Here is a 24,769-nt window from a genome sequence, read left to right as displayed (position 1 = left end):
TAATGCGGAAAAGTGTGAGGTGTTACATTTTGGAAGGTCAAACCAAGGTAGGACATACACAGTAAATGGTAGGGCACTGAGGAGTGCGGAGGAACAAAGGGATCTGGGAGTTCAGATACATAATTCCCTGAAAGTGGCGTCACAGGTAGACAAGGTTGTAAAGAAAGCTTTTGGCATACTGGCCTTCATAAATCAAAGTATTGAGTATAGGAGTTGGGATGTTATGGTGAGGTTGTATAAGACATTGGTGAGGCCAACTTTAGAGTATTGTGTGCAGTTCTAGTCGCCTAACTACAGGAAAGATTGAGAGAGTGCAGAGAAGATTTTCTAGGATGTTGCCGGGTCTTAAGGAGTTGAGTTACAGGGAAAGATTAAACAGGTTAGGACTTTATTCCTTGGAGTGTAGAAGAATGAGGGGAGATATGATAGAAGTTTACAAAATTATGAGGGGTATAGACAGAGTAAATGCGAGTAGGCTCTTTCCACTTAGATTAGGAGAAATAAACACAAGAGGACATGGCTTTAGGGTGAAAGGGGAAAGGTTTAGGGGGAACATTAGGGGGAACTTCTTCCCTCAGAGAGTGGTGAGAGTGTGGAACGAGCTACCATCTGACGTGGTAAATGCGGGCTCACTCTTAAGCTTTAAGAATAAATTAGATAGATACATGGATGGGAGAGGTCTGGGGGGTTATGGATTAGGTGCAGGTCAATGGGACTAGTGGAATAATATTTCAGCACAGACTAGAAGGGCCGAATGGCCTGTTTTCTGTGCTGTAGTGTTCTATGGTTCTATGGTTCTAAAGCAGGGCAGTGGGACTAAATGGATATTCTACCAAAGAGCTGGCAAAGGTATTAATTGCCTCCTTCTGTGCTGTATCATTCTATGATTAAAAAACAAACATGATCTTAAAATTCAAGGGTCAGTCTTAAACTTAAACTTAAACCAAATTGTCAGAGGAGAGTTGATGGTACGGATGCATACCAATGCCAATAATTTCCGCTGGGCTTCTCACAGTCTCCTGGTGAGAAATTGTTGGAAACACCAGAGAAAATGGCATGAACAGTTTTTTCACTAGGTTTCCGCTGATTTTATGGAATGGGATTTGGGAAACCACGCAGAAATTTCACTCCCAAGTCTGAGAACTCCAAAAATGTTCCTAAATGCTTTAGAAATTGATCAGATTTGTTAGTTGTTAACCGCTATCACAGCCTAGCCACTGTAATGAGTTTGCCCGAGTCAGGTGTGGGGTCAAACCCCACTCCACGACTTTGACATATAATTTGTGTTGAACTTAAGTATTGGAGCAGTTCTGCAACTGTCAAAATGTACCCCTTTGAATAAGGTGTGAAACCGAGACCGAGACCTTATCTGCTCTGCCTACCTGTTGCATTGGTTCAAGTCAAAGGCATTATTCAAGGTAGAGGGGGAAATATTTCCGGTAAGCATGTAATAAAACTATCTCAAGCAAACTTGGTAAAAATAGAATAACTGATCATTCTTCTCTTCACTGGGATGTTGTGCATTGTGCTTTGAAGCAATTTAAGCGACGGGTTAATAAGATACAAATCTTTTACTGTATGACAATCCAAATAACAATATTAGATTCCAGTTCAAAAAAATTAACTATTTTTATCTCCTAAAAATGTTTTGAATTGTGGCAATTATGTATTTGAAATCTGAGTACAAACAGAGCTCTACTTTCATAACATCATCCAGTTTTCAAACAAGAAGTTGACAAACTACTAAACTGCATCTTAGTAATGATAGTTGACATTGCAGGCTCTTTACCTCCACCTGTTCTCTTCTATCCCCTATGCTTGATTAGTAAAGGACTATCTTTTTCTCCAGCCTGCAGCTCCGACAAAGGGTCAGAAGTACAAATGTTTTTTTCTTTATTCAGATGTTGATGGACCTTCTACATATTCCCAATGTTTTCTAGTTTTGTATCAGATTTGCAGCACTTGCGGTTTCTTCCCCATCACTCTACCCACCGCCACTTTGTTGTCACTTCTATTTTACAGTGGTCTTACCTCTGCCGCATGAAAGGGATATTGATACAGTTGGCAGCAGCTACTGCAGCAAAGGGCACAAAACGTGCAATCAGGGAGGGCAAATGCTTCAGGGAAGAAAGAAAAGAGGAACACTGTTAATCTTTAATGGATCACTAACTAAATGGAATCTGGCAACATCAGTTACAAGAAACGTACAATCATACAGTATTGTTTTTAAAAGGGAACTCCTGGAAGCCTTTGGTCTGGTACCTCTTATACCCACTCCATCCCAAGAATAAGTTAAAATCATACAGCACATAAAGAAAGAATTTGGCACATTGTGCCTCTGTGGATTCTTTGAAAGAGTTACCCAATTAGTCCCGCTCGCCCCGTAAGCCTCCAAGTCTTTCTCTTTCAATTATATACCTAATTCCCTTTTGGAAGTTACTACTGAATTTTCTTCCACTAGCCAGCAGGAAGTATATTCCTGATCTTACTGCATAAAAAAAATTCTCATCTTCCCCCAGCTCTTTTGTCAATTATCTTAAATCTATGTTCTGTGGCTACTGACCACCAGTGGAAATAGTTCCTCCTTATTTACTTTATCAAACCCTTCATAATTTTGTATAGCTCTGTCAAATCCCCTCTTAACCTATCCCGCTGTTAAAAGGCCAATCCCAGTTTCTTCAGTCTCTCCTAATGATTTAGGTGCCTTACCCCTAACCATTCTGGTAAATCTCCTTTGCACTTTCTCCAAGGCCTTGGTATCTCTAAAATGACAACTTGTGGGAATCCTGAGGTGATGAATGGAGGTCAGCAACTGAAGAGCACAAAGTCCCAACACTGATTTTGCTGTCAAAGCAACTGAACTAAGACTTTCCCATCTTCACAACAGTCTAGCAAAAAGGATTTTATAAAACCTCAAACAGAAGGTTTGGAAAACCTAACTGCAGACACATGCAGCCTCAATAACGGCTAATGGTCTATTGTTAATAATGGTTTCTGTACGTTAACCTGTTACTAATGAATGGAAAACATTTTACCTTGGTCACGTGCATTGTCAGATTCTAGTGCAAGTTTTTTTTTGAAAACTTTAGCTTCTCCCTCTATATCCTGCTGCTTTGCCTGGCTAAAACAGGCAGGGAAGATGAGCTGCTCCCAAACCTCTGCCAGGATCGTCTATAATTATTTTCTCTCTGCTTCAGTCTGACTGGCTCCAATTTTCCTACCCTCTTTGCAAGAAAGTGTTCAGCCTCCAGTCAACGTTTCCCACAATGACATAACTGACATCAGGAATTCACCGTGTATAATTCCATGTTCTACCATCCCATATGCAGGCATGCAAAACTCAATTTGCCACACTTTTGAACAACACAACTAAAGTTCCTTAACAATCCCAAAAATTGGAATAATGAATTTTTTTCCACTTAATTAGCAACCTCTAACAAAATCACATCCACAGAAATCACGCTTCAAAAATGCACATCTGTGATTTTGTTAGCTAATTACAGAGTAAACGGTCTCTCTATTTTGGTGAAAAGGGTGAATTTTAGTCTCATACAGGTTAAATAGCTAACTAAAGTATCAGGTTTGTACTGGAATTGATAAATGACAACATCAAGTGGATCTGCTTTAAAAAACTGCTCCAAGGTCAGGATAGAAACAGTTAAATTTGAAGGTGAAATTATGCCACTCATTCTAATCATGGTCATTCATCAACAATGTTTTTGATGTATTTGTGAGTGTGTACAAGACACACAACTATACTTGCAATCCCTTTCAGGATCCAATGGTCAAAAGAATAAAGTTGCTTGTTAGTTTTACTCAGTTGGGTGTATGAAACAATTAGAAGGGTCAATCACTTTTTAAAATCATCAACCTACATGTAGGTTTGCAATATAATCCTTCTGAGCAGCATTAATGCCATTGATTCTATCAATAAGGCTTTGCAAATCTTAATTCTACCTACCTGTAGCAAACAAACATATTTGTAATTGGTATAACTTCCTTTAAAAGACTGGGTAACAGGTTTGCATAAATTATTGTCAGTGCTACTTTAACAATCATTGCTGTGTTGCTTTTAACCACCCAAACAAAAGCATTTGTTCTCAGGATGTGGGCGACACTGGCCAGCTGTATTGCACATAATCAGTTCCCCCCTGGAACTATGGCAGCCCTTGCGATGATAGTGCTCCCACGGTGGTGTTAAGAGTAGCAAATTCCAGGTTTCTGGTCCAGTGATCCGAACCTGAGAACACGGACAGTAACTTGTGCAAAAATGTTACCCAATGTGTTACAAAGTAGCACAAAGAAGAGAACAATCATTTAAAAAATGCATTTTGCTAAATTTGCCAACATCACTACAGAGTTTAAACCAATACATTTATTAAAATTACCTTAGTGAGAGACTTCAGCCCAAGGGCTGTGACAACAGCACCAGTTGTTGCACTGACATATGCAGTACCCAGTTGGCTGTAAAGAGTTACAAAGAAAAGTAAACATTTAGAACGAATGTAGAACCATTCAAACTTCTCAAAGTTAGGGGATACCTGGACCAAGATTTACTTTAAATTGGGCTTGGTTTTGGAACGGAGATCGAACCTGAACTTTAATTCAGTCCAGGATAGAGGGTAGGTGTCTTTTCCTTATATCAAGTCTGCATCCAGTCCCGAGTGAAGAGAGGAGCCACAGCACATCAGGAATTCACCGTGTATAATTCCATGTTCTACCATTCCATACGCAGGCATGCAAAACTCAATTTGCCACACCATTGTACAACACAACTAAACTTCCTTAACAATCCCAAAAATTGGAATAATGAATTTTTTTTCCACTTAATTAGCAGCCTCTAACAAAATCACATCTACAGAAATCACACATTCTCAGCACTAACAAGCAAATTTAGGCCAAGATGCCATGACAATACATGAAGTAGAGGTTGCCCTTTGAAAGTTATACTGATCAAATAATACAGATTACCTTAGACGGGGTTTAACTCTACATATAAAGTGCTCATTCTAACTTGGCAGTAGATAAGCACTAACAGACTTAGTCTCTTGTTCAAACTCAAATTTTTTTAAAAGCAAACTGATACTGTTTCTGCACAGAAGTTTTTTCTCTGATTTGCACTTGTTCTGCCATATCCTAATGGATTATCACAATTCAGGCAGAATGAACAGCCTTTTAACTTACAAATTTTAAAAGAACCTTAGAATCAGCTTTTTTCCATAGAACACTGTGTGATAGTCAGAGTTGCTTTTACATACATGTTGTAGAGTGGAGCTACGGATAGTGATGGTTGAAGCTCCAACACTTTTTCCATCACGTGGCTGACCAGGAATCCCTCCCACTCTTACTACCTGCCACTGACATGTGTTGGAAGGATTTGCAAGTTGATACCTAACCTGTTTGACCATGTTATGAACGCACCTTCCTTGGCAATCAAATCCTGGAGTGGGGCTTGAACCCAGAGCTTCTAGCCCAGAAGCAGGAATGCTACCCACAGTGCCACAAGGCCTCCATTTAATGCAACAGTACTAATGCAGAAAATGACATATATAATCAGCTGATGACCTTTCTCAATTAAACAATCCAGATATATTGACAGTACTGTACAGTAGATAAAGAGTAGGGCTGAAAATGCTCAAATGGAAACAGAAAGAAAAAAAAGCAAGAATTCAGATTGCAAAGCCACTGAAATAAATTAGGGCACTTTTCTTCCAAAAACAGTAGAATCACATGCACTACCTAACAAGATTTAATTTCTTCTATTAAGACATTCATTTATTTCAAACGGTTAAAAAAAAAAGCCATTATGATGTATGAAGGATGTCTATAAAAATTGGTAAATCAGTGTCCTAGCAATTGAAATAAAACCACAGGGGTTAGTTAGTCTTCATGAGTATCTGTGGAAATGATCTAGAGTTACCTACCCCACTGACAGTGATGCATCTCCACTTCTGTTGGTATAGTTGACAACTGCATTAAAGGACTGATTTGCCCATTGCCAAAAGACTACTGCTGGAGTTGTCCTGTCAAAAAGAGGATAAAAATTAAGAATCCAACGACATCCCGCTCTGAGCAGAGGAGCTGGGCTTAATAGACAAGCAGATATGTGAGGAACACCAGCCATTACATTCTCCAGTTCTTCATGGCTCATATTTAATTCTCCTCATGGCCATGTTACAACTCAGACAGGCAGCGAATAGAACTGGAGTGAACTCTTTTACACACTTAACAAGCTTTCATTTAGAGTCACACATTATATGCACCTCCGACCACAATTCTCTATATAAATATATTTACACACACACACATTATATATAATATATATCTAAGCAATTAATGTCCACCACCTGACTACAATTAATATCCATTTGATATACAATTAAAAAAGACCCAAAAAATTAGCCTATTTTGAATGCGTAGTGTTTATCCCTGGCAAGTTTGAATTGTTTAGCAAATACTCAGCAGGGAGTAGGAGTAAAACCTTGACTTCAGGTTAATCAAGTGACTAAGGGAATGCTATTTATATCACATCTTTGTTTAATACAATAGCAAAATAAATAAGCAAAGCAATTAAAGAGCTCCTTCATCCATGCAACTATCTCTGCCCCTTTTTCAAACGAGTGCTCAAAGGAAAAAGAGCAAAACTGACACAAAACAGCTCAATTTTGCAAGTTATTTATTTAAATTCTTTGGCATCACATCTGGTTTTTAATCAAGCTAACTCAAGCATTAAAAAGGATCTGGGCATCACATCTGGTTCTTAATCAAGCTAACTCAAGCATTAAAAAGGATCTGGTTTTCAGCTAGTCAACAAAATTAAACAGAGACTTTGGATACAGTTAACGCAAACCAGCTTTTATAATCGAATTTCTGTCAAAAAACAAGTGTAGCCAAGGCAATATCCAGTGCTCTCAAGGTCAGAATAAAACAGCTTTCCTTTTAAAAAAAATTGTGCTGAGAGACTTGAGCACAAGTCTGAGTTGACACTTCATTGCAATATTGAGGGGGTTGCTACATTGTTGGAGGTGTTGTCTTTAGGATAAGATATTAAATTGGGGTGCCCTTTGATGTTGTACATAACAGATTCCAGGGCACTAGTCAAAAAGAGTAGAAACATTTTCTCAGTGCCCAACATCCAACATTACCAAAACGATTAACAAATCATTTGTCTCATTGCTGTTTTTGGAACTTTGTTGCATGCAAATTGGTGGTTGTGTCTGGATGTGGTTGTGGTTGGTTTGTGCCTACAGTACATGTGTAAGCCAATTTGGAATATCCTGAGGACCTGTGAGGCAGTGTATAAACGCCAGATTTTTTAAAAATTCATTTATGTCTATGGATATAACTCAGGATAAAAACATTTAATTTATTGTAAAAGTCTGGATCATATTTCAGTCAGATTCACACTACCCCAATAACATTTGATGCCACTGAGCTGCACAGTGTATTAAACTAAGTAGGGATTAACTGCTCACCCCATGAACTTTATCCATGACTAAATATTGGACTGGTTTGTTCCGAATGCTGTATCTTATAAACTGCCCATAAAAACATAGATTTTGTATTTGAAACTTGCCTGTAAAACGTCAGCATGCAACCAGTGATGGTCATATTCATTGGGACCTGCGCAGACATCCGCCCAATCAGAAGCATTTTTTCACCCGTGTCTGGATGGAAAGCTGAATCATATATGTACTTTGCTCGCCAAAGTTTGTCTTCACTAAGACCCGGTTGGACTTTGCCATGCCTGAAAAATCCAAAAACACTGAAATTGTATGCAGAGCAGTACTGAATAAAACTCACAGAATTAACATTCCCTTGGGCCCTGCTAAAATGCAGTCTGTTGTAGCTTGGAACTCAGGATGATGTGGCTCCACCTCGGACCTCAGAATTTTTATTCTGCGAATGCGGCCACAAGCTTCGCCCCACTATAAACACAGCCACCCATTTTAAAAAGGAAAATTAAAAGTCAGGGACAACAATCGGCCAGAACTTGTGGGAAACTGCTAGTTGGAAGGCCATTTAATTATTTGGATAATTTTACAGAGCGCTTGCTTCATTCATTTATTTTGGAGCATGAGAGCTAGAAACTGTAGAGATAGGCATTCAATATTGGCCCTGGCACCGGTGGCATCATGCTTGAGTGCTGGCTGCCAGCTACGGAATAACATGGTCTCACTTATACTGCAGTCTCGAAACATGGACCATGTTATAGCAGGGGTCACAACGTATCAATAAAAGCAAAAACTCTTCAAGTTTTCATTTTTTTTAGGTAGATTAGACTTTTTAAATCTAGGTATTGGTCGCATTTTACGAATAAACCATTTGAAAGCAAACAGCAATGCATCAATATTTTGCATATAGCATTCAGAAGTCGTGAATGGGGGCATGGAGGTGGGCATGTGAGAAATTGGCTGCAGCCAGCAGCCAATCTGTGTCCTTTTGATATGGGGTCAGGAAGAGCACTCCTGCATCTCCCAGTTCCACATTCAGATAAGTACCTTTAAACACTTGTCATGTTGGTTGTGGTCTGCAGTGGTCTGTTTAAGGGCCACTTGTAGAACCATTTCTCCTGGCTGCAGCTGAGCAAACCAATTCTGCGGTGTGGAAATTCAAACAGGTATCAAGGGCCCCTCATTCACATATGCAAAGGGACCAACACCTATTGCTGGTGTGGAGTGTGAACTCAGAAATTCCTATGTCATAAGGCGAGTGGCACACTTCTGGCTTATTATCAGCATGCTCTTCCTACTCCAATATTGGAGGCTTAGGAGACTGCTCAGCACTGAAAAAATCAGACATCTTGTGGTCGAATACCTAAACCCATATTTTCAAAGATCTATTCCTGTCATCCAATATAATGATATATAAAATAATGGTCGTGAATGGCCTTCCAACTAGTAGTTTCCCATAAGTTCTGGCCAATTGTTGTCCCTGACATTTTGTTGGAGTGCAGGGTAATGAAGATGCACTACTGCAACCTGTTATGATCCTTGGCCAGACCCTGGGACATGGGGGGAGATCCAATTAGGGACCAATAGCATTTTGTTCAAAGTAGATAAAGGTTGAGCTTCAAGACACCTGCATTTGGAATAAAGCCACAAGATTCCATGGGATTTGAAGAAACAAAATTTACTGTAGAAGTTCAAAAGGAAAAATAATTTACAATATGTATCTTATACTCTAACATTCAGGGTAAGTATGAGGTCCAATTGAATTAACAGATGAACTGCTGTCGGACACACCAAATTACAGAGTAAATGACAGATGCAACAGAAACAGAGTCCATGGATTTCTCAACAAGTCACCCAGACGTTAGTACTACTGTGAGTCAACCAATCTCACTGAAACTTCGTCTTTCTCACAAGGGTTTCCAATCTCCACCTTTGAAGATCTCTCCAAAAGTCGCTCCCACTCAGGCGGCTTAAACATGATCCACCTCCAGGTTTCAATCTTGCCTTCCGAGATTCCTTCTCCCTGGATTCCTGAGTACACTCAAACTCATAAGTACACTTTCAGATCTAAGGCCATGCCAAGCAGAACATCACTGCTCCAAATGGGTACCTTTGCCCTCTTGACTTAAGGTCTGCTTCCTGCAGCTCTTTCTTTAACTTAGCTTAACTGGGACCTGTTTTGGTCCCTTTTGTCTTCATGACACTTGTTGGCTTGCAGACTGCTTCAAACTGACTGGCTCAAGAAGAGCTGTTCACTGACACTTGACCTGAATTTTGCGCAGGTCATGTGCGCGCGACCGGTGGGCCCGGAAACGGCTGCGATTTCCGCTTCTGGCCACAAACACGATTTCATGCTGGCTGGCCAATTAAGGGTCGGCCAGCATGAAACGCGCCCGGACATAGGCGCAGCGCTGCCAGCAGGGATGGAAGCGTGGCAGGCACCGGGTCTAATGGGGACCTGGCAGGGGAAATAAATTTGGCAGACTTTGGCAAGCTCCCTAAAGGCTGCCAGGAGTGGTTGGGGAGCCTCAGGGAGCTGTCCAGAAAGAAAGTATAAAAACTGGCTTAAGTTATGGCCTCAGCAGCCACTGGGCACGCCAGGCAGAAGGGCAATGCCGGTGGGCACTCTGCCCCCAACTTCTCAGGCGAGTACCTGTGCACTCTAGTGGAGGCAGTGAGTGCCATGTGGGACATCCTCATGACACAGGATGGCAAGAGGAGGGCACCACACCAGACGAAGGAGGGCAGAGATGGCCACCCAGACCAGCGGGAATGACATGGTGCACCGCACCAGGATCCAGTGCTGCAAAAGGTTTAATTATCTTCTGCGCTCAACAAGGCATGGTACTATGTGGCAACATCTTGAAGGGTGGTGTTCAGGGGTGTAAGGTGCAGAGTAACAAAAGGCACATGTACCTGTGCCAGCTAAGGCTGGGGTGTCTGACCACTAGCCTTGAGTGCTAGAAGAGTGAGGCGTACAAATCTGATGGGCACCTCAACCTGGTTCTCGGTTGGTGGGGTGTGGGGGAGGTGCGAGGCTGATGTGGTGTTGCAGTTAGAGGGTGGACTAATGAATGCACTTTTGTCCGTACAGGAGAAAAGAAGCCATAATGCTGTGGAGCGCACATGAACAGGTGATGGGGTAGCCAACCTACTCATACTGAGCAAATTTGACATGAACGTCCTCAAGTTAGAGTGCGAGCATGGACCGAGGTCCTCGGGTCGCAGGGAGGAAAGCATCTCAGAGGAAGGTAAGAATCTAGAGTCCTGTGGACAGATGAGAGGCTATCGGAGGGTGCTAACAATGTAGGGTCATCTCACCTCAAATGAGAAGTTCTAAGCAAGAGACCCCAGTGATCCAGCAATCATAGTACCACCATGATGGAGTTATCCTTAGTCTCACTAGCATGCACATTGACTATGTGATGATTGATTATACTGACATATTGTCTTCGTTCCTCACATATGCCATCCTCCAAGGACTACCAGGACCACGAGTACCCTCCCTTGACACCCGAGGATGAACCACAGGCAGATCCACCCATGTCACTCCCTCTCTCGCTATCAGGCACCAGCGCAGATACAAGCACATCGGTGGGCATTAGTTCATCAGCTCAGATGGCAGTACACATTTTTTGGGGTTTGGCACACTCGCATGAGGAGCTGGTGGCAGCAGAGAGTGTCCTGGGTGCTGGCAATTGGAGGACTGCTGGAGACCAGGACCATGCTGAGTCAAGGCAGATGACGAGCCTCTGGAGTTGTCCATCAGGCGGCAGATGCTGGATGACCAGCGGAATGTGCATGAAGATCTGGCGGAAATCCCTTAGGGTCTGCGTGCCATGGTATCTGTCATGGAGGAGTCCATGCGCGAGAACTGCGTTGACCCTGAGCACTGAGCGCACAGCCTCCTCCATTGAGAGGCTGGAGACTCTCATGGAGAGGCAGCTCCAGGAACTCAATCAGGGGTTCCTGGGGATGCGCTCAGACCCCCAAGTCCACACACTGACAGTGAACTCAGGAGGTCACTGCCAATGTGAAAGATGGACGAGGCACCTAGTCTCTCTGCTAGGTGCCTATCCATCAATGATGAGTAGGGAGGTCCAAACCTACCTCACGCTGGCAGACAAACTGCCTGTCATCTCTGTGGGCTCCTCTCAGGGCGCTCTGGACAGGGGCAGCAGCTCCTCTGCCCCTCTGCCAGTGACCATGGCATCTGATGAGGCAGCGAGGCTGAGCAGTGCCCAGCCATGACGCTGGGTGCACCCTCCCAGGCGGAGCATGCTCAGGTCCCGCCAGCCAGAGGACAACTACCAAGATCATCAGGGTTGACATGACAGCAGACTACCTTCAATGCCGCTGCAAGTGAGGAGGCGGGGGAGCACCACGACACAGCATTCTCAAGCATAAGTTTAAGGCACCGTGAGCAGAAAGGGGGTTTTCACAGGTGGCATTTTTTACTTTCATCATTGGTGTGTATGATTTTCATGTAAATTTAACACAATATTATGTTCCTTTTTGTGTTACTGTGGAAAAGATATAAACCTTGATCTTGTTTTAATGGCCTAAGTATCCTTCATGTTTTCCACAGGCGGAGGGCACAGCAGTGCCTTATCATAGACGGCAGGGGTAGCAATCTTTATTACAGAGGTTGTGATTCGACATTGGGGTCATAGGATTGCTTCCTCAGAAATGTGTGGTAAAGTTCAAAGCCATTCCTTGGCAGCCTAGCTGAAGGTGCGTAGAATCAAGGTCTCCCTGGTGTCCTTGCCTCTCTGAAGGTTCCTCATGTCTGCCTCCACAACCTCACCCTGTGCCTCCCCGGGCTCCTCATCAGATCCATCACTACAGTCATCCTCTGTGGCCTGTGGAGCCACATCGCCATCCTCATCCTCAAGTGGGTCCCCCCCTTGCCAGAGCCAGATTGTGCAGAGCACAGCATACGACTAAGTGACACACGCTCTGGAAGATAGTGCAGTGCCCCCACGATCGGTCCAGGCAGCGGAACCTCATCTTCAGCAGCCAATGGTCCTCTCAACCACTGCCCTTGTGGAGACATGATTCCGATTATACCTCTCCTCTGCTTCTGTCCATGGGTGGCAGAGTGGCATCATGATGCACCTTCTCAAGGGATAGCCTTTGTCACCCAGCAGCCATCCATCCAACTGAGCTAGAGCGATGAACAGCCCTGGCACCTGGGAGTGTCGCAGGATGTATACATCATGCGAGTGTTGTAAGGAATTAAGGAATGAAACCAGACAGACCACCCGGCATCGATCTAGGCACCGGAAATGACAACGATTATCGCAGCCCTGTCGACCCTGCAAAGTCCTCCTTACTAACATCTGGGGGCTAGTGCCAAAATTGGGAGAGCTGTCTCTCAGACTAGTGAAGCAACAGCCTGACATAGTCAACCTCACGGAATCATACCTTATAGATAATGCCCCAGACTCCACCATCACCATCCCTGGGTATGTCCTGTCCCACCGGCAGGACAGACCCTTAGAGGTGGCGGCAGCACAGTGATATACAGTCAGGAGGGAGTTGCCCTGGGAGTCCTCAACATCAACTCCAGACCCCATTAAGTCTCATGGCATCAGGTCAAACATGGGCAAGGAAACCTCCTGCTGATTACCACGTACCACCCTCCCTCAGCTGATGAATCAGCGCTCCTCCATGTTCAACATCACTTGGAGGAAACACTGAGGGTGGCAAAGACGCAAGAATGTACTCTGGGTGGGGGACTTCAATGTCCATCACCAACAGTGGCTCAGTAGCACCACTATAGACCAAACTGGCCGAGTCCTAAATGACATAGCCGCTAGACTGGGTCTGCGGCAGCTGGTGAAGGAACCAACAAGAGGGGAAAACATACTTGACCTCATCCTCACCAACCTGCCTGCCGCAGATGCATCTGTCCATGACAGTATCAGTAGGAGTGACCACCGCACAGTCATTGTGGAAGTCCCACCTTCACATTGAGGATACCCTCCATTGTGCTAAATGGGATAGATTTCGAACAGATCTAGCAACTCAAGACTGGGCATCCATGAGGCGCTGTGGGTCATCAGCAGCAGCAGAATTGTACTCGAACACAATCTGTAACCTCATGGCCTCGCATATTCCCCACTCTACCATTACCATCAAACCAGGGGATCAACCCTGGTTCAATGAAGAGTGCAGGAGGACATGCCAGGAGCAGCATCAGGCATACCTAAAAATGAGGTGTCAACCTGCTGAAGCTATAACACAGGATGACTTGCGTGCCAAACAGCATACGCAGCAAGCGATAGACAGAGCTAAGCAATCCCACAACCAATCAGATCTATGCTCTGCAGTCCTGCCACATTCAGTCGTGAATGGTGGTGGGCAATTAAACAACTCACTGGAGGAGGAGGCTTCACAAATATCCCCATCCTCAATGACTGAGGAGTCCAGCACAGCAGTGCAAAAGATAAGGCTTAAGCATTTGCAATAATCTTCAGCCAGAAGTGCCGAGAGGATAATCCATCTCGGCCTCCTCCGGAGATCTCCAGCATCACAGATGCCAGTCTTCAGCCAATTCGATTCACTCCACATGATATCAAGAAACGGCTGAAGGCACTGGATACTGCAAAGGCTATGGCCCTGACAATACTCCAGCAATAGCACTGAAGACTATTGTTCCAGAACTTGCGGCACCCTAGCCAAACTGTTCCTGTATAGATACAACACTGGCATCAACCTGTCTATGTGGAAAATTGCCCAGGTATGTCCTGTACACAAAAAGCAGGACAAATCCAACCCGACCAATTACCGCCCATCAGTCTACTCTCGATCATCTGTAAAGTAATGGAAGGGGGTCATCAATAGTGCTATCAAGCAGCACATGCTTAGCAATAACCTGCTCACGGATGCCCAGTTTGGGTTCCGCCAGGGCCGCTCAGCTCCTGACCTCATTACAGCCTTGGTTCAAACATGGTCAAAAGAGCTGAACTCCTGAGGTGAGGTGAGAGGACTGCCCTTGACACCAAGGCAGCATCTGACCAAGTGTGGCATCAAAGAACCCTAGCAAAACTGTAGTCAATGGGAATCAGGAGGAAAACTCTCTGCTGGTTGGTGTCTTACCTAGCACAAAGGAAGATGGTTGTGGTTGTTGGAGGTCAATCATCTCAGCTCCAGGGCATCGCTGCAGGAGTTCCTCAGGGTAGTGTCCTCGACCCAAACATCTTCAGCTGCTTCATCAATGACCTTCCTTCCATCATAAGATCAGAAGTGGGGATGTTCGCTGATGATTGCACAATGTTCAGCACCATTCACGATTCCTCAGATACTGAAGCAGTCCGTGTCCAAATGCAGCAAGCCCTGGACAATATCCAGGCTAGGACTGACAAGTGGCAAGTAACATTCACACCATGCAAATGTCAGGCAATGACCATCTCCAACAAAAGAGAATCTAACCATCGCCCCTTGATGTTCAATGACTTTACCATCACTGAATCCCCCACTATCAACATCTTGGGAGTTAGTATTGATCAGAAACTGAACTGGACTAGCCATATAAATACTGTGGCTGCAAGAGCAAGTCAGAGGCTAGGAATCGTGTGGCGTACAACTCACCTCCTGACTCTCCAAAGCCTGTCCACCATCTATAAGGCACAAGTCAGGAGTGTGAAGGAATACTCCCCACTTGCCTGGATGAGTGCAGCTCCCACAACACTCAAGAAGCTGGACATCGTCCAGGACAAAGCAGTCCGCTTGATTGGCACCACATCCACAAGCATTCACTCCCTCCACCATCAACATACAGTAGCAGCAGTGTGTACCATCTACAAGATACACTGCAGGAATTCATCATGGCTCCTTCGACAGCACCTTCCAAACCCACAACCACTACCATCTAGAAGGAGAAGGGCAGCAGATAGATGGGAACACCACCACCTGGAAGTTCCCTTCCAAGTCACACACCATCCTGACTTGGAAATATATCATTGTTCCTTCACTGTTGCTCGGTCAAAATCCTGGAACTCCCTCCCTAACAGCACTGTGGGTGTATCTACACCACATGGACTGCAACGGTTCAAGAAGGCAGCTCACCACCACTTTCCCAAGGGCAACTGGGGATGGGCATTAAATGCTGGCCCAGCCAGCGAAGCCCACATTCTGTGAATGAATTTTAAAAAAGCTGCCAGGGTACCTTGCACAGACTTGTAGAATCTGTGCCGTGTGATCGCAAACTATCTGCATGTTCATGGAGGCCCATTTTGTTCATGAAGGTGCCCAGCTCACCTGTTGGAGCCTTGATGGCCACATGAGTGCAGTCTATGGCACCCTGGATGCGGGGGAAGCCAGCAATTGCTCACTCAGCCTGGCTGGCTTCATCCGTCCAGAAATGAATGAATGTCATGATCCGTCTGAAGAGAGTATCAGTGACCAGCTCAACGCAACTGCAGGCAGCTGATTGGGGCACACCACACAGATCACCCAGTGGCCCCTGAAAAGAACAGGATGCGAAAAAGTGGAGGGCTACTGTGACCTTTAGAGCCACCGGCATAGGGTGGCCACCCACACAGTTGGAGGCGATCTCCGGCCCAATCATCTGGCATATGTGTCCCTAGAGAGGCGGAGCCTCCTTTGGCACTGGACCTCAGACATGTTGAGGTAGCTGGATCGCTGTCTGTAGACTCTGGCTGCAGGATAGTGGCATCTTCTGCGGACCCTTCTGCCTTGAACTTCCTGCTCGCCCTGCACCCCCTGTGCCTGCGCCTCTTCATCCACAGGTTGCTCCCTAGGACGCTGCCTGCAGACACCTGGCCTCCTCTCCTTTCTGCCCCTCTCTTCTTCTTCAGAGGCAGTCCCACCAGTGGTGTAAACAATCCCCATTTGCAGAAATTCAGTCGGCACTGTCTCATGCACTGAAGGGCGCACTTGGCAGTAATCCTCCAAGTGAGTTGGAAAAACCAAAGAGTCTTCAAAAAAAATGCTTCCAGCGCAAGTGTTCAGCAGAAGCCATTGGATAAGGTATGAAATATCAGCAGTAAAGCAGCAGCAAATTCTCACCTGAACTCTAACAACTCACTGCCAATGATCCGGTCCCCTTTTATCCCACCCTTGGATCAGAAATGTGAAAAAACAAAAGTCGCCTGATGTGAGCACAAAATCACGCAGCAACATAAAATTCAGATCATTTGCCTTCTTAATTGGCTTAATTGCACGTTAATTGTCTGCGGGCATGCTCCCAACTCATGCGCGTGCCCGCCAACTGTAATTTCGTGCGAGAGTGCGATGATGTCAGGATGCACGCCCAACCTCTTCTCATGCAATTTCGTAAGTTCGGGTCAGGCGTGCACCTGCTCAATTGCCAAAAAATTCTGGCCTTGAACTGATCTGGTGACCTATCAAAATACTCCCAGAGGATCCCACCCTTGTTACTAGACAGGAACCGTTGTAATAAGCATTGGAACATCCTGTAACTTAAATATTACAATCTCCACAGACTGCTAATTTAGCACCCAGGGATACAAAGATCAATGGATTTCATGAAAAACAAAAAACAATCCTTTCATCTGTTCTATCAAAATTCAGCTTTGAAATAGAATAACCTTTAGTATTACATCTTATGATAGATTATACTTTGTAGCAAATTTTACTGGCTGCTTTGACAGCAAGATAAAACATAGACCTGACCAAAATTGAAACAGAATATGAAACTGAAAGATTTTCCATGCCCGTTGGCCTAATACTCCCCTTTCAATGAGATTTCAAAATACCAAGCACATTATTTTCTTTAAATAATGGCTGAAATAAAGTCAAGTGACTTCAATACAAAATAGGGTGAAATTATACAACTGGCAGAGTTCTGTAATACAGTACTGCCAACTGCAAGGTTTCAGGTGATGGAAATTGGTGTGTAAAATATTTTTAAATGTCAGTTCACAGCTTCCACAAATAATGGAAACTTCTAAAAATCCTTTAATGTATGCAGCCACTCCATTAGGAAAGAATGACTGATACCTAGGTTCAAGACAGTTAATAAATTTGACTGCTCTAGATGGAACTAGAGGCTGGAATTACCGCTAGACATTAGCTCTTTTAGTTATATAGTACACAGTGGACAAAATGATAAATGTTCACTTTGTCAAATCTCTTACTATTAGCTAACAGACACTAGCAAAGAGAGGCAATAGCAACATAGAACCCCCAAGTTGTACTCCATGATATGATTGAATTATCATAATTTTAAGAGTTTCCATTGCAGATTAGCAGGATATATCTGAAAACCAACGTATATCCATTCGACGTGGTAACTCATTTCCACCTTGCCAAACGTCATTCCTGCCAATCTCTGCGTAACTGGGATATGATTTCATCAGTACTAGTTGCCCTCTGGCTCCAGGCCTAGGTAACTATTTATGCAAGTCTAGACAGGAAGTGTTGGTAGGCAATTTGGCCAAGGGAATCAGAATTCTGACCTAAGCTAATAGACTATTCGAGCAGGAGTGTTTGGATAGCCAACTGAAGTGGGAACTTTGAACCACTTATTCTTAAATTGTCAAGGGTATTTGTTGTGACTCCAATTACCATTTTGCGATGGTCTGTCTATTTTATCTATTTAGTACCTTAATCAGCTGAGACATGAGGAAGGGAAGTAATTTTATGATTAATTTTTAATTTTTATTATTTGGTGTCAGTTTTTGCTCAGTGGTAGCTAGCTCAATGCTGAACGTGAAGGTCATAGGTTCAGGTCCCATTCAGTGACCTGAACACTCAATCTAGGCTGACACTTCAGTGCAGTACTGAAAGAGTGCTGGATTGTCACTGATCTGTTCAGGAGAACATAAAAGATTCCATGGCACAATTTGAGATGAAGAGCAGGGGAATTTGTACATTGTCCTGGCCAATGTTTATCCTGCAGCCAACACCACCAAAGAAAAAATTATCTGGTTATTTATCTAACAGCTTTTTCTGGAGCCTTGTGTACAAATTGGCTGCTGCATTTTCCTGCAAAGTAAAAGCAGCTACACTTCATAATAATTCATTGGCTGCAAAGCACTTTGCGACCCCCCTCCACCCAAACATGGGAAATATTCAATATAAACGAAGGTGCTATACAAGTGCAAGTTCTTTTTATTTAATAATTAATAGATTTTCATTGACATTATACAAGAACATGCTAGTCATGTTCTCACCCATAAAACTTTTGGAAGATTCCTGATGATTATGGCTGCTGATAACGTGTAATAATTTAATGATATCTTTGATATCTTTGATATCTTTGAAATTTGATCAGGGCCGCCTGCCACAGGAGCTTGATACAACACTGTGGTATGCAACGCCTCAGGGTGACTCAATGCAGGATTTCCTGTGGAAGAACAGCTCTCATTTCAGCCCTAAGCAAAAGCAAAAGAGAGGATGGATAGGGAAAGTCAAAGCAAATGAACATAATGAGACCTAGGCCTGAATTTTCGCAAAGATGGAGGGGGTCTCCGGCTTAGCCAAAATGGCACTGGAGACCCAATTCTAGAAGTCTTGTCCCCCAAACCCGGTACGCACCACTTTTGGCAGGGGGATTAGAGGCGGGTCGTATTTTGCACATCCATAGTTCAAGGAGGCAGCTGTACATGTAAAAGTGCCTTTAAACACTTTTGGATAGGGCCAGTGACACTTTGCGAGAGGTAAGGTGTCCTTTGGGAGAGGTCAAGTGGCCTTTGGGGTTGTTTAAAGTAGACATGAACGTGTGAAAAAAGGAAAAAAAAAATTAAAACTTTGAAGCTCATTGGAACTGTCGAGCTCTCAAGGGAACTGTAAAACTGTCAAGGCATTTTAATCTCCTGGCCTTTAACATATAATAAAACAGTCTGCAGTTTAAAAAAAATTCAATGCTTGCTATTTTGCTCTGTCTATTGACATAAGCCTGAGGGTCATCATTATAGGATTTGTGCTGCATGACTGACTCCACAACCTATCATTATCACAGTGAGATGCCTGTCAGTTCACAGTTTGATTGGCAGCTTCAAGTGGTTATAAAGCCTTTGATGTGGAGCTAGGAATACAAAAGCTTGTTTTTGTAGGGGATTAAGCATTTGAATGGAATGTTTGTTTTTATAAGAGATTAAGCATTTGAAGTAATATAAATGTACTGACTGGGTTTTTATGAATGAGAGTTTTTTTTTAATAGTGAAGTCATCAACAAACACCTAGAACTTTCTTTTATTTCATCTCAGCATGGGTCTTGAGGTCTGCACATGGTGGATACTGGTGAAATGGCATGGAGAGTATAAGGGCAAAGAATGGTGGGTGGGGGCTTGGGTTGGCATACATTGGCACTAAGTTGGCATATGGGGTTTAAAGGACCATGGGGGTAGGTCGAGGCATAGACAGGCATGGGGAGTGTTATGGAGGTTGAGGGAGTGTGAGGGGTGAGAGTTGTTTTTTGTTTTTTTTAAACAGCTGCGACAAAGTCCCAGAGCACTGAGCCCACCTCTGCACCTGGCAGCCTATGGCTGCCTCCAAACTTTTTCTGGGGGCTGGCAGGTCCAATTCCAATTAAAACCCACATCTCCCCCATCCCTGAAATGCAAATTAGACCCTTTGGGACACTTTCTCTCAAGTTGGATTTGCGGAACTGGGAGTTTTCCTGAAAATTCATGCGTATGTGTTCTGATGGGTTACATAGAAACCATTTGCATCTGGGACTATGAGTTTCATTTCTGCCCAGATAGATGGGGTGAAAGTCTGACTACAAGGATCCTACATGAGATGAGTTTCAGCAGTCTCGATCCAATTGCTAGTGGGCAATGATTCACACTGCAGAAGCCATTCTGATTTGGCACCAAATCGTTAATCCCGAGATGGCAGGTACCAAACAGAAATGTGGGACTAGTTCAATCTAGGGTGCCCTGCACAGATTGGGTCAGGATACAGAGTGTTTTGCTCTGCACCAAACAGTACTACATCTGACTTAGTAGTGCTTGATGTTGGCAGTGATAGTATCCCATTCCTCTGCAGTAACATCACCATCATCAACACAAAATTCCCAAAAAATAAGCTGAGATAATTTTTAAACAGACATCAACTACAACGATTTGTTTTTACATGTTTTACACATACATCCTTACAGATTACTATAATAGTCTAGGTGGAGATCAGATGAAACAGAGGAATGAAAAGATTTCCAATGGAATGGCTGTAGAGGCATTGGTCGTTAAGTATATTCAAGGCTGAAATAGATGGCTTTTTAATCAGTAAGGGAATCAAGGGTTATGGGGAAAAGGCAGGAAAGTGGAGTTGAGGATTATCAGATCTGCCACAATCTCATTGAATGGCAGTGCAGACTTGATGGGCTGAATAGCCTACTTCTGCTCCTACATCTTATAGTCTTATGGAATGGAAAGCTAAGAGTATCTTAAATAGAATTACATTGCATCAAAGATGATATAGTGTTCTTTTTATAGCTGATAAAGAGAAGTATTAACATGACACTGTCTTACTTGTAGTCCTCTACAATGGTCCTCGCTGCCTCTAATGCTTCACTGGAGAGTAGAACATTGCGGGGGTCAGTCACCATGAAGAAGTGCTTGGCTCGCCCCATGAAGGTCCCCTGGTCCCATCGTGGTTCTTTTAAATTAATTTCAGATCTCACGTCTTGAGACATTTTTTACTGGAGAAAGAAATTTGAAAAATGTCAATGGCAAACTGTCACAAGCTACAATAACCTCAGTCTAATACATAATTACCTTTTCACAAGCTGTCCGAAATTTGGGTCATTTGGATATTTTTGGCTTTTGGGGTGGTACAGTTATTAAATGTTAGTAAAATTAATTTGATTTTAAGATAAATTTTATTCAACTTTTCAAACATGAAAATATAAGAGTTACCAAACTGCAATGTTATCTTAATTCCTTAACGTACATTATTAGTTTGTAAAATATTACAATCTTCAACTTCTCACATAAATGCCATATTTGAGCAGCTATACGTATATGTATAATATGTGCACATAAATAAAACATTATGTGAACACATAAATACATCTATACATAATCATTCATATGCTCCTTGTGTTCAGCACCAAAGGTGCTTCCAATAAGCAGGATGTGCCTTTACCTAGCCAACTATTGAGTAATGTCACAAACAAAGACCAAATAGAAATGTATTTATTCTACTGGATATGTCATAAGCCCGTTTACAGACTCCAATATTTCTGACAGCAATAGAACAAACGCTATTAGACTAGGGCACAGGCTATGAGGCAGATTTATTAAGAATAGATAAGCAACAACATAGACAATATAGCAGGCTTACAGCAGTATATCAAATGTTAACATTTCCCCTCAAATATAGAAAGTCATAGACATAATCCTATGCTAATACTCTGCAAAAGATAAACTGAGATACAATCTTTTAATAATAACTGAGTACATGCAAAACCGCGGTGTAGCCCTGGTACCCTTTGAAGTTTGACCAAGCAACGAAAAACATATCTCTCAAAATCAAATAAAACAGTCAAACAAACATGCTACAGAGGAAGCCTGCAACATCCACTGAATACATACTGGAGACCCAAAAACACATGTATCACTAATATAAATATTCTTTTTGTATTGATGGGCTATCTGCAGAATAAAGTAATCCATTATGCCAGATAGTTTCAAAATCAATTTTAACTGGTTGTGAAAACTAAATATATTGCAGGGGCAAAATATCTTGCCAGCTAAATACAAAATACGGATCTGATCTGCAGCTGCTCCTATATTTCGAGCAGAATACTGAATGTGGCAATGACCAAAATTTAAAATGACTATTATTTTCCTTTAGGTGGATATCAAAATACATGAAGCGAAAAGCTAAATATTGTGGATGTTGAAAATCTGAAATAAAAAAACTGGAAAAACTGGAAATACTTAGCAGGTCAGTCAACATCTGTGGAGAGAGAAACCGTTAATGTTTCAGGTTGATTCTCAATCTGAAATTTTAGCTCTGTTTCTCTCTCCACAGATACTGCCAGCATTTCCCGTTTTATATCAAAATTCAAAGATTTACTTATGGTCAGAATGAAGACCAAGAGCTGATCTTCCTCTGTGCTGAGGAAATCTTGACTTGTGCGCTTTCACGGTTCCCATCCCATGTTTGACTTCACACCCATTTCTGTCTTTTCACAATGGGGATCAGTTGGCAGCACAGTTTGCGAGCCAGGCTGGTTAGAAGGCCCATCAAGGTTCTCCAACACAGTATCCTAGTTCCCAACATTGTTTAAAAGCCCCTTAAACCTAACCCTTCACCTCCCTCACCAGCCCCTCTCCATGACAACCCATGTCCCCTCAGATAGCCCATGCCATCCAATGCCACTTCTTCGTCCCCCATATATCCTCCATGTACCCTCAGATATCCCAAGCCACATCTATGCCCATGTATCCTCCATGCCCCCTCAGATTACCCATGTGACTGCTATGCCCCCCTGTACCCTCCATTGCCACTCACCCAGTATGCACTATGTACAGTCTTCAAACTGCAGGCAATATCAATGAAAAATTTTTACGTTCCTTAGAAAAAATAAACCTCTCACCATCTAATTTGAACCTATGTCCCCAGAGCATTAGCCTGGGCCTCTGGATTACTAGTCCAGTGAAATTACCACTGCACCACCGTCGAGCCCTGTTCTCTCTGCAATACGTGTGAACAAAAACTGTTAGAACCGTATCTTCCAGGGCAATATTTACTTTTAAAATTCGGAAAGACATATTATTTGGACACTTAGGATTTTTTTTTTAAAAGGTCATAAGTTCACCTTGGAATGTGACCAAGCATGCCTTTTCCTAGAAATTACCTGACCAGCAGAGCACTTGAAGAGGGAGAGCGGATTACTCATTGAACTGCAATCACTGTAATTTATGGGGATAAAACTGGTTTAAAGGCAAAGGCCTGGAGATTTACTAGAATTCACCTGAAAGAGGAGCTTTAAGTTTTGAACTTTTTTTTTTAAACTCAGTTGGGAAGGAACTGAGAAAGTGAAGCTGCCCAGCTCGCACTCTCCTTGCTTTGCCTGAAATAGAGTGGTTATCAGTGTCCAGCTAGGAATCCTCATTCTCAGTGGAACTTATCTGTCTTTGGAAACCTGAGAGGCTAAGACGAGAAGGATTGATCTCTCTCTATTTTCCTTCATGCGGAGCCTCTGTTGGTAAGAACCCCCAGGAATCTTCTGGGATTAGCGATCTGTCTTCACACAAGGGAGTTCCAGATTGACAGCGTCAAAACTCTGCAAACTTTATCCTTAGTTTTATAAAGTCCTTTCTTCAACCGTCCATCTCAGCAGAGATCCTATCAGTTTGTCTTTAGTTTGTTTGTGTGTGTGGTGTGTGTGTGCTGGGAAATTTTAAGAGGGATAGATAGTTACACTTGCATATTACAAATTATGTGTTATCCAGTTCTTGTAACTTGTTTTAAGAAAATAAGTTTTGTTTTATAATAAATCAATCATTCCAAATTTATTGAAAGAAACCTGGTTAAAGTCTCTTTTATTCTCAGTCCAACAGTAGCGAAGGTAAATAATTGGCCATTTTGGTGAGTGAATTAAACTTTTAAACTAATAGTGCAACCTGTAGAGTGGTGGGGCTAGATGAACTGCACTCCTCCCATCCCAGTCGTAACAATACACATGGCTGATTAACGTAAGGGTCAACTTATCTTTATAAGATAGATCCCCATGATGAATCACTGCATTAAAAATACATCTGCATTACAATACAGCACCTAATAGTGACATTTGAAAGTGTGAAAACATTGAAAACACAAGCACAACAGGGGCAGGTATGAGTTTTGAACACTAGGCATTCCCACCTGCAAAAAGGTGGCCATGCATGCACTGAAATCTGTGTCCACGCCCAGATAAAAATTTGGCCCCAAAACTCTTTATTCATCGCATACACACACTTGCTCATATTAAATTATATCTACATTGAAGAGTCATTAAAACATGGAGAACTTCAATGTTAACCATTCTTCCCTTCTCCAAAATCAGGCACAAGAATATAAGAATAGGGGTAAACTGTCCAATCCTCTCCACCATTTTTAGTAGGTATGGAGGTTATGGTAAAGTACCTTGGTCTTTGAGACTACATTCCAACCCAAACTGCAAATGTTAACACTACCAATCTATCAACCCTCCCCTGCACCAGCTGGAGTGAAATCTTCTAGTGTCGTGTCAGCTCACAAGCAAATGACTGTAGTACAACACAGGGAGCTCACATATGATCCCACGATCATTGCATATCAATGCCACCACAACTGACACAAGTCCAATCTACTGGGTCAACGAGAACAATATTCCATTAAAGGACTAT

At 42.9% G+C, this 24,769-nt stretch overlaps 1 protein-coding gene across 1 annotated transcript in view; it reads right to left on the bottom strand.

Moving 5' to 3' along the window:
- Positions 1–24,769, bottom strand: part of sfxn3 (sideroflexin 3) — a 63,770-nt gene that overhangs the window by 28,486 nt on the left and 10,515 nt on the right. The window contains exons 2-6 of the mRNA XM_078565162.1: positions 20,921–21,090; positions 7,577–7,747; positions 5,925–6,023; positions 4,389–4,464; positions 2,032–2,117 (exon numbers count right to left, since the gene is read on the bottom strand). Of these exons, the coding sequence (XP_078421288.1) occupies positions 2,032–2,117; positions 4,389–4,464; positions 5,925–6,023; positions 7,577–7,747; positions 20,921–21,084 (596 nt within the window). The 5' untranslated portion in view covers positions 21,085–21,090. The remainder of the gene's footprint in view (positions 1–2,031; positions 2,118–4,388; positions 4,465–5,924; positions 6,024–7,576; positions 7,748–20,920; positions 21,091–24,769) is intronic.

The sequence above is a fragment of the Cetorhinus maximus genome, chromosome 20, assembly GCF_964194155.1.
Source record: "Cetorhinus maximus chromosome 20, sCetMax3.hap1.1, whole genome shotgun sequence".
Taxonomy (NCBI): domain Eukaryota; kingdom Metazoa; phylum Chordata; class Chondrichthyes; order Lamniformes; family Cetorhinidae; genus Cetorhinus; species Cetorhinus maximus.
The sequence above is the reverse complement of the archived record's forward strand: the minus strand, read 5'-3'. Positions and strand labels throughout refer to the sequence as shown.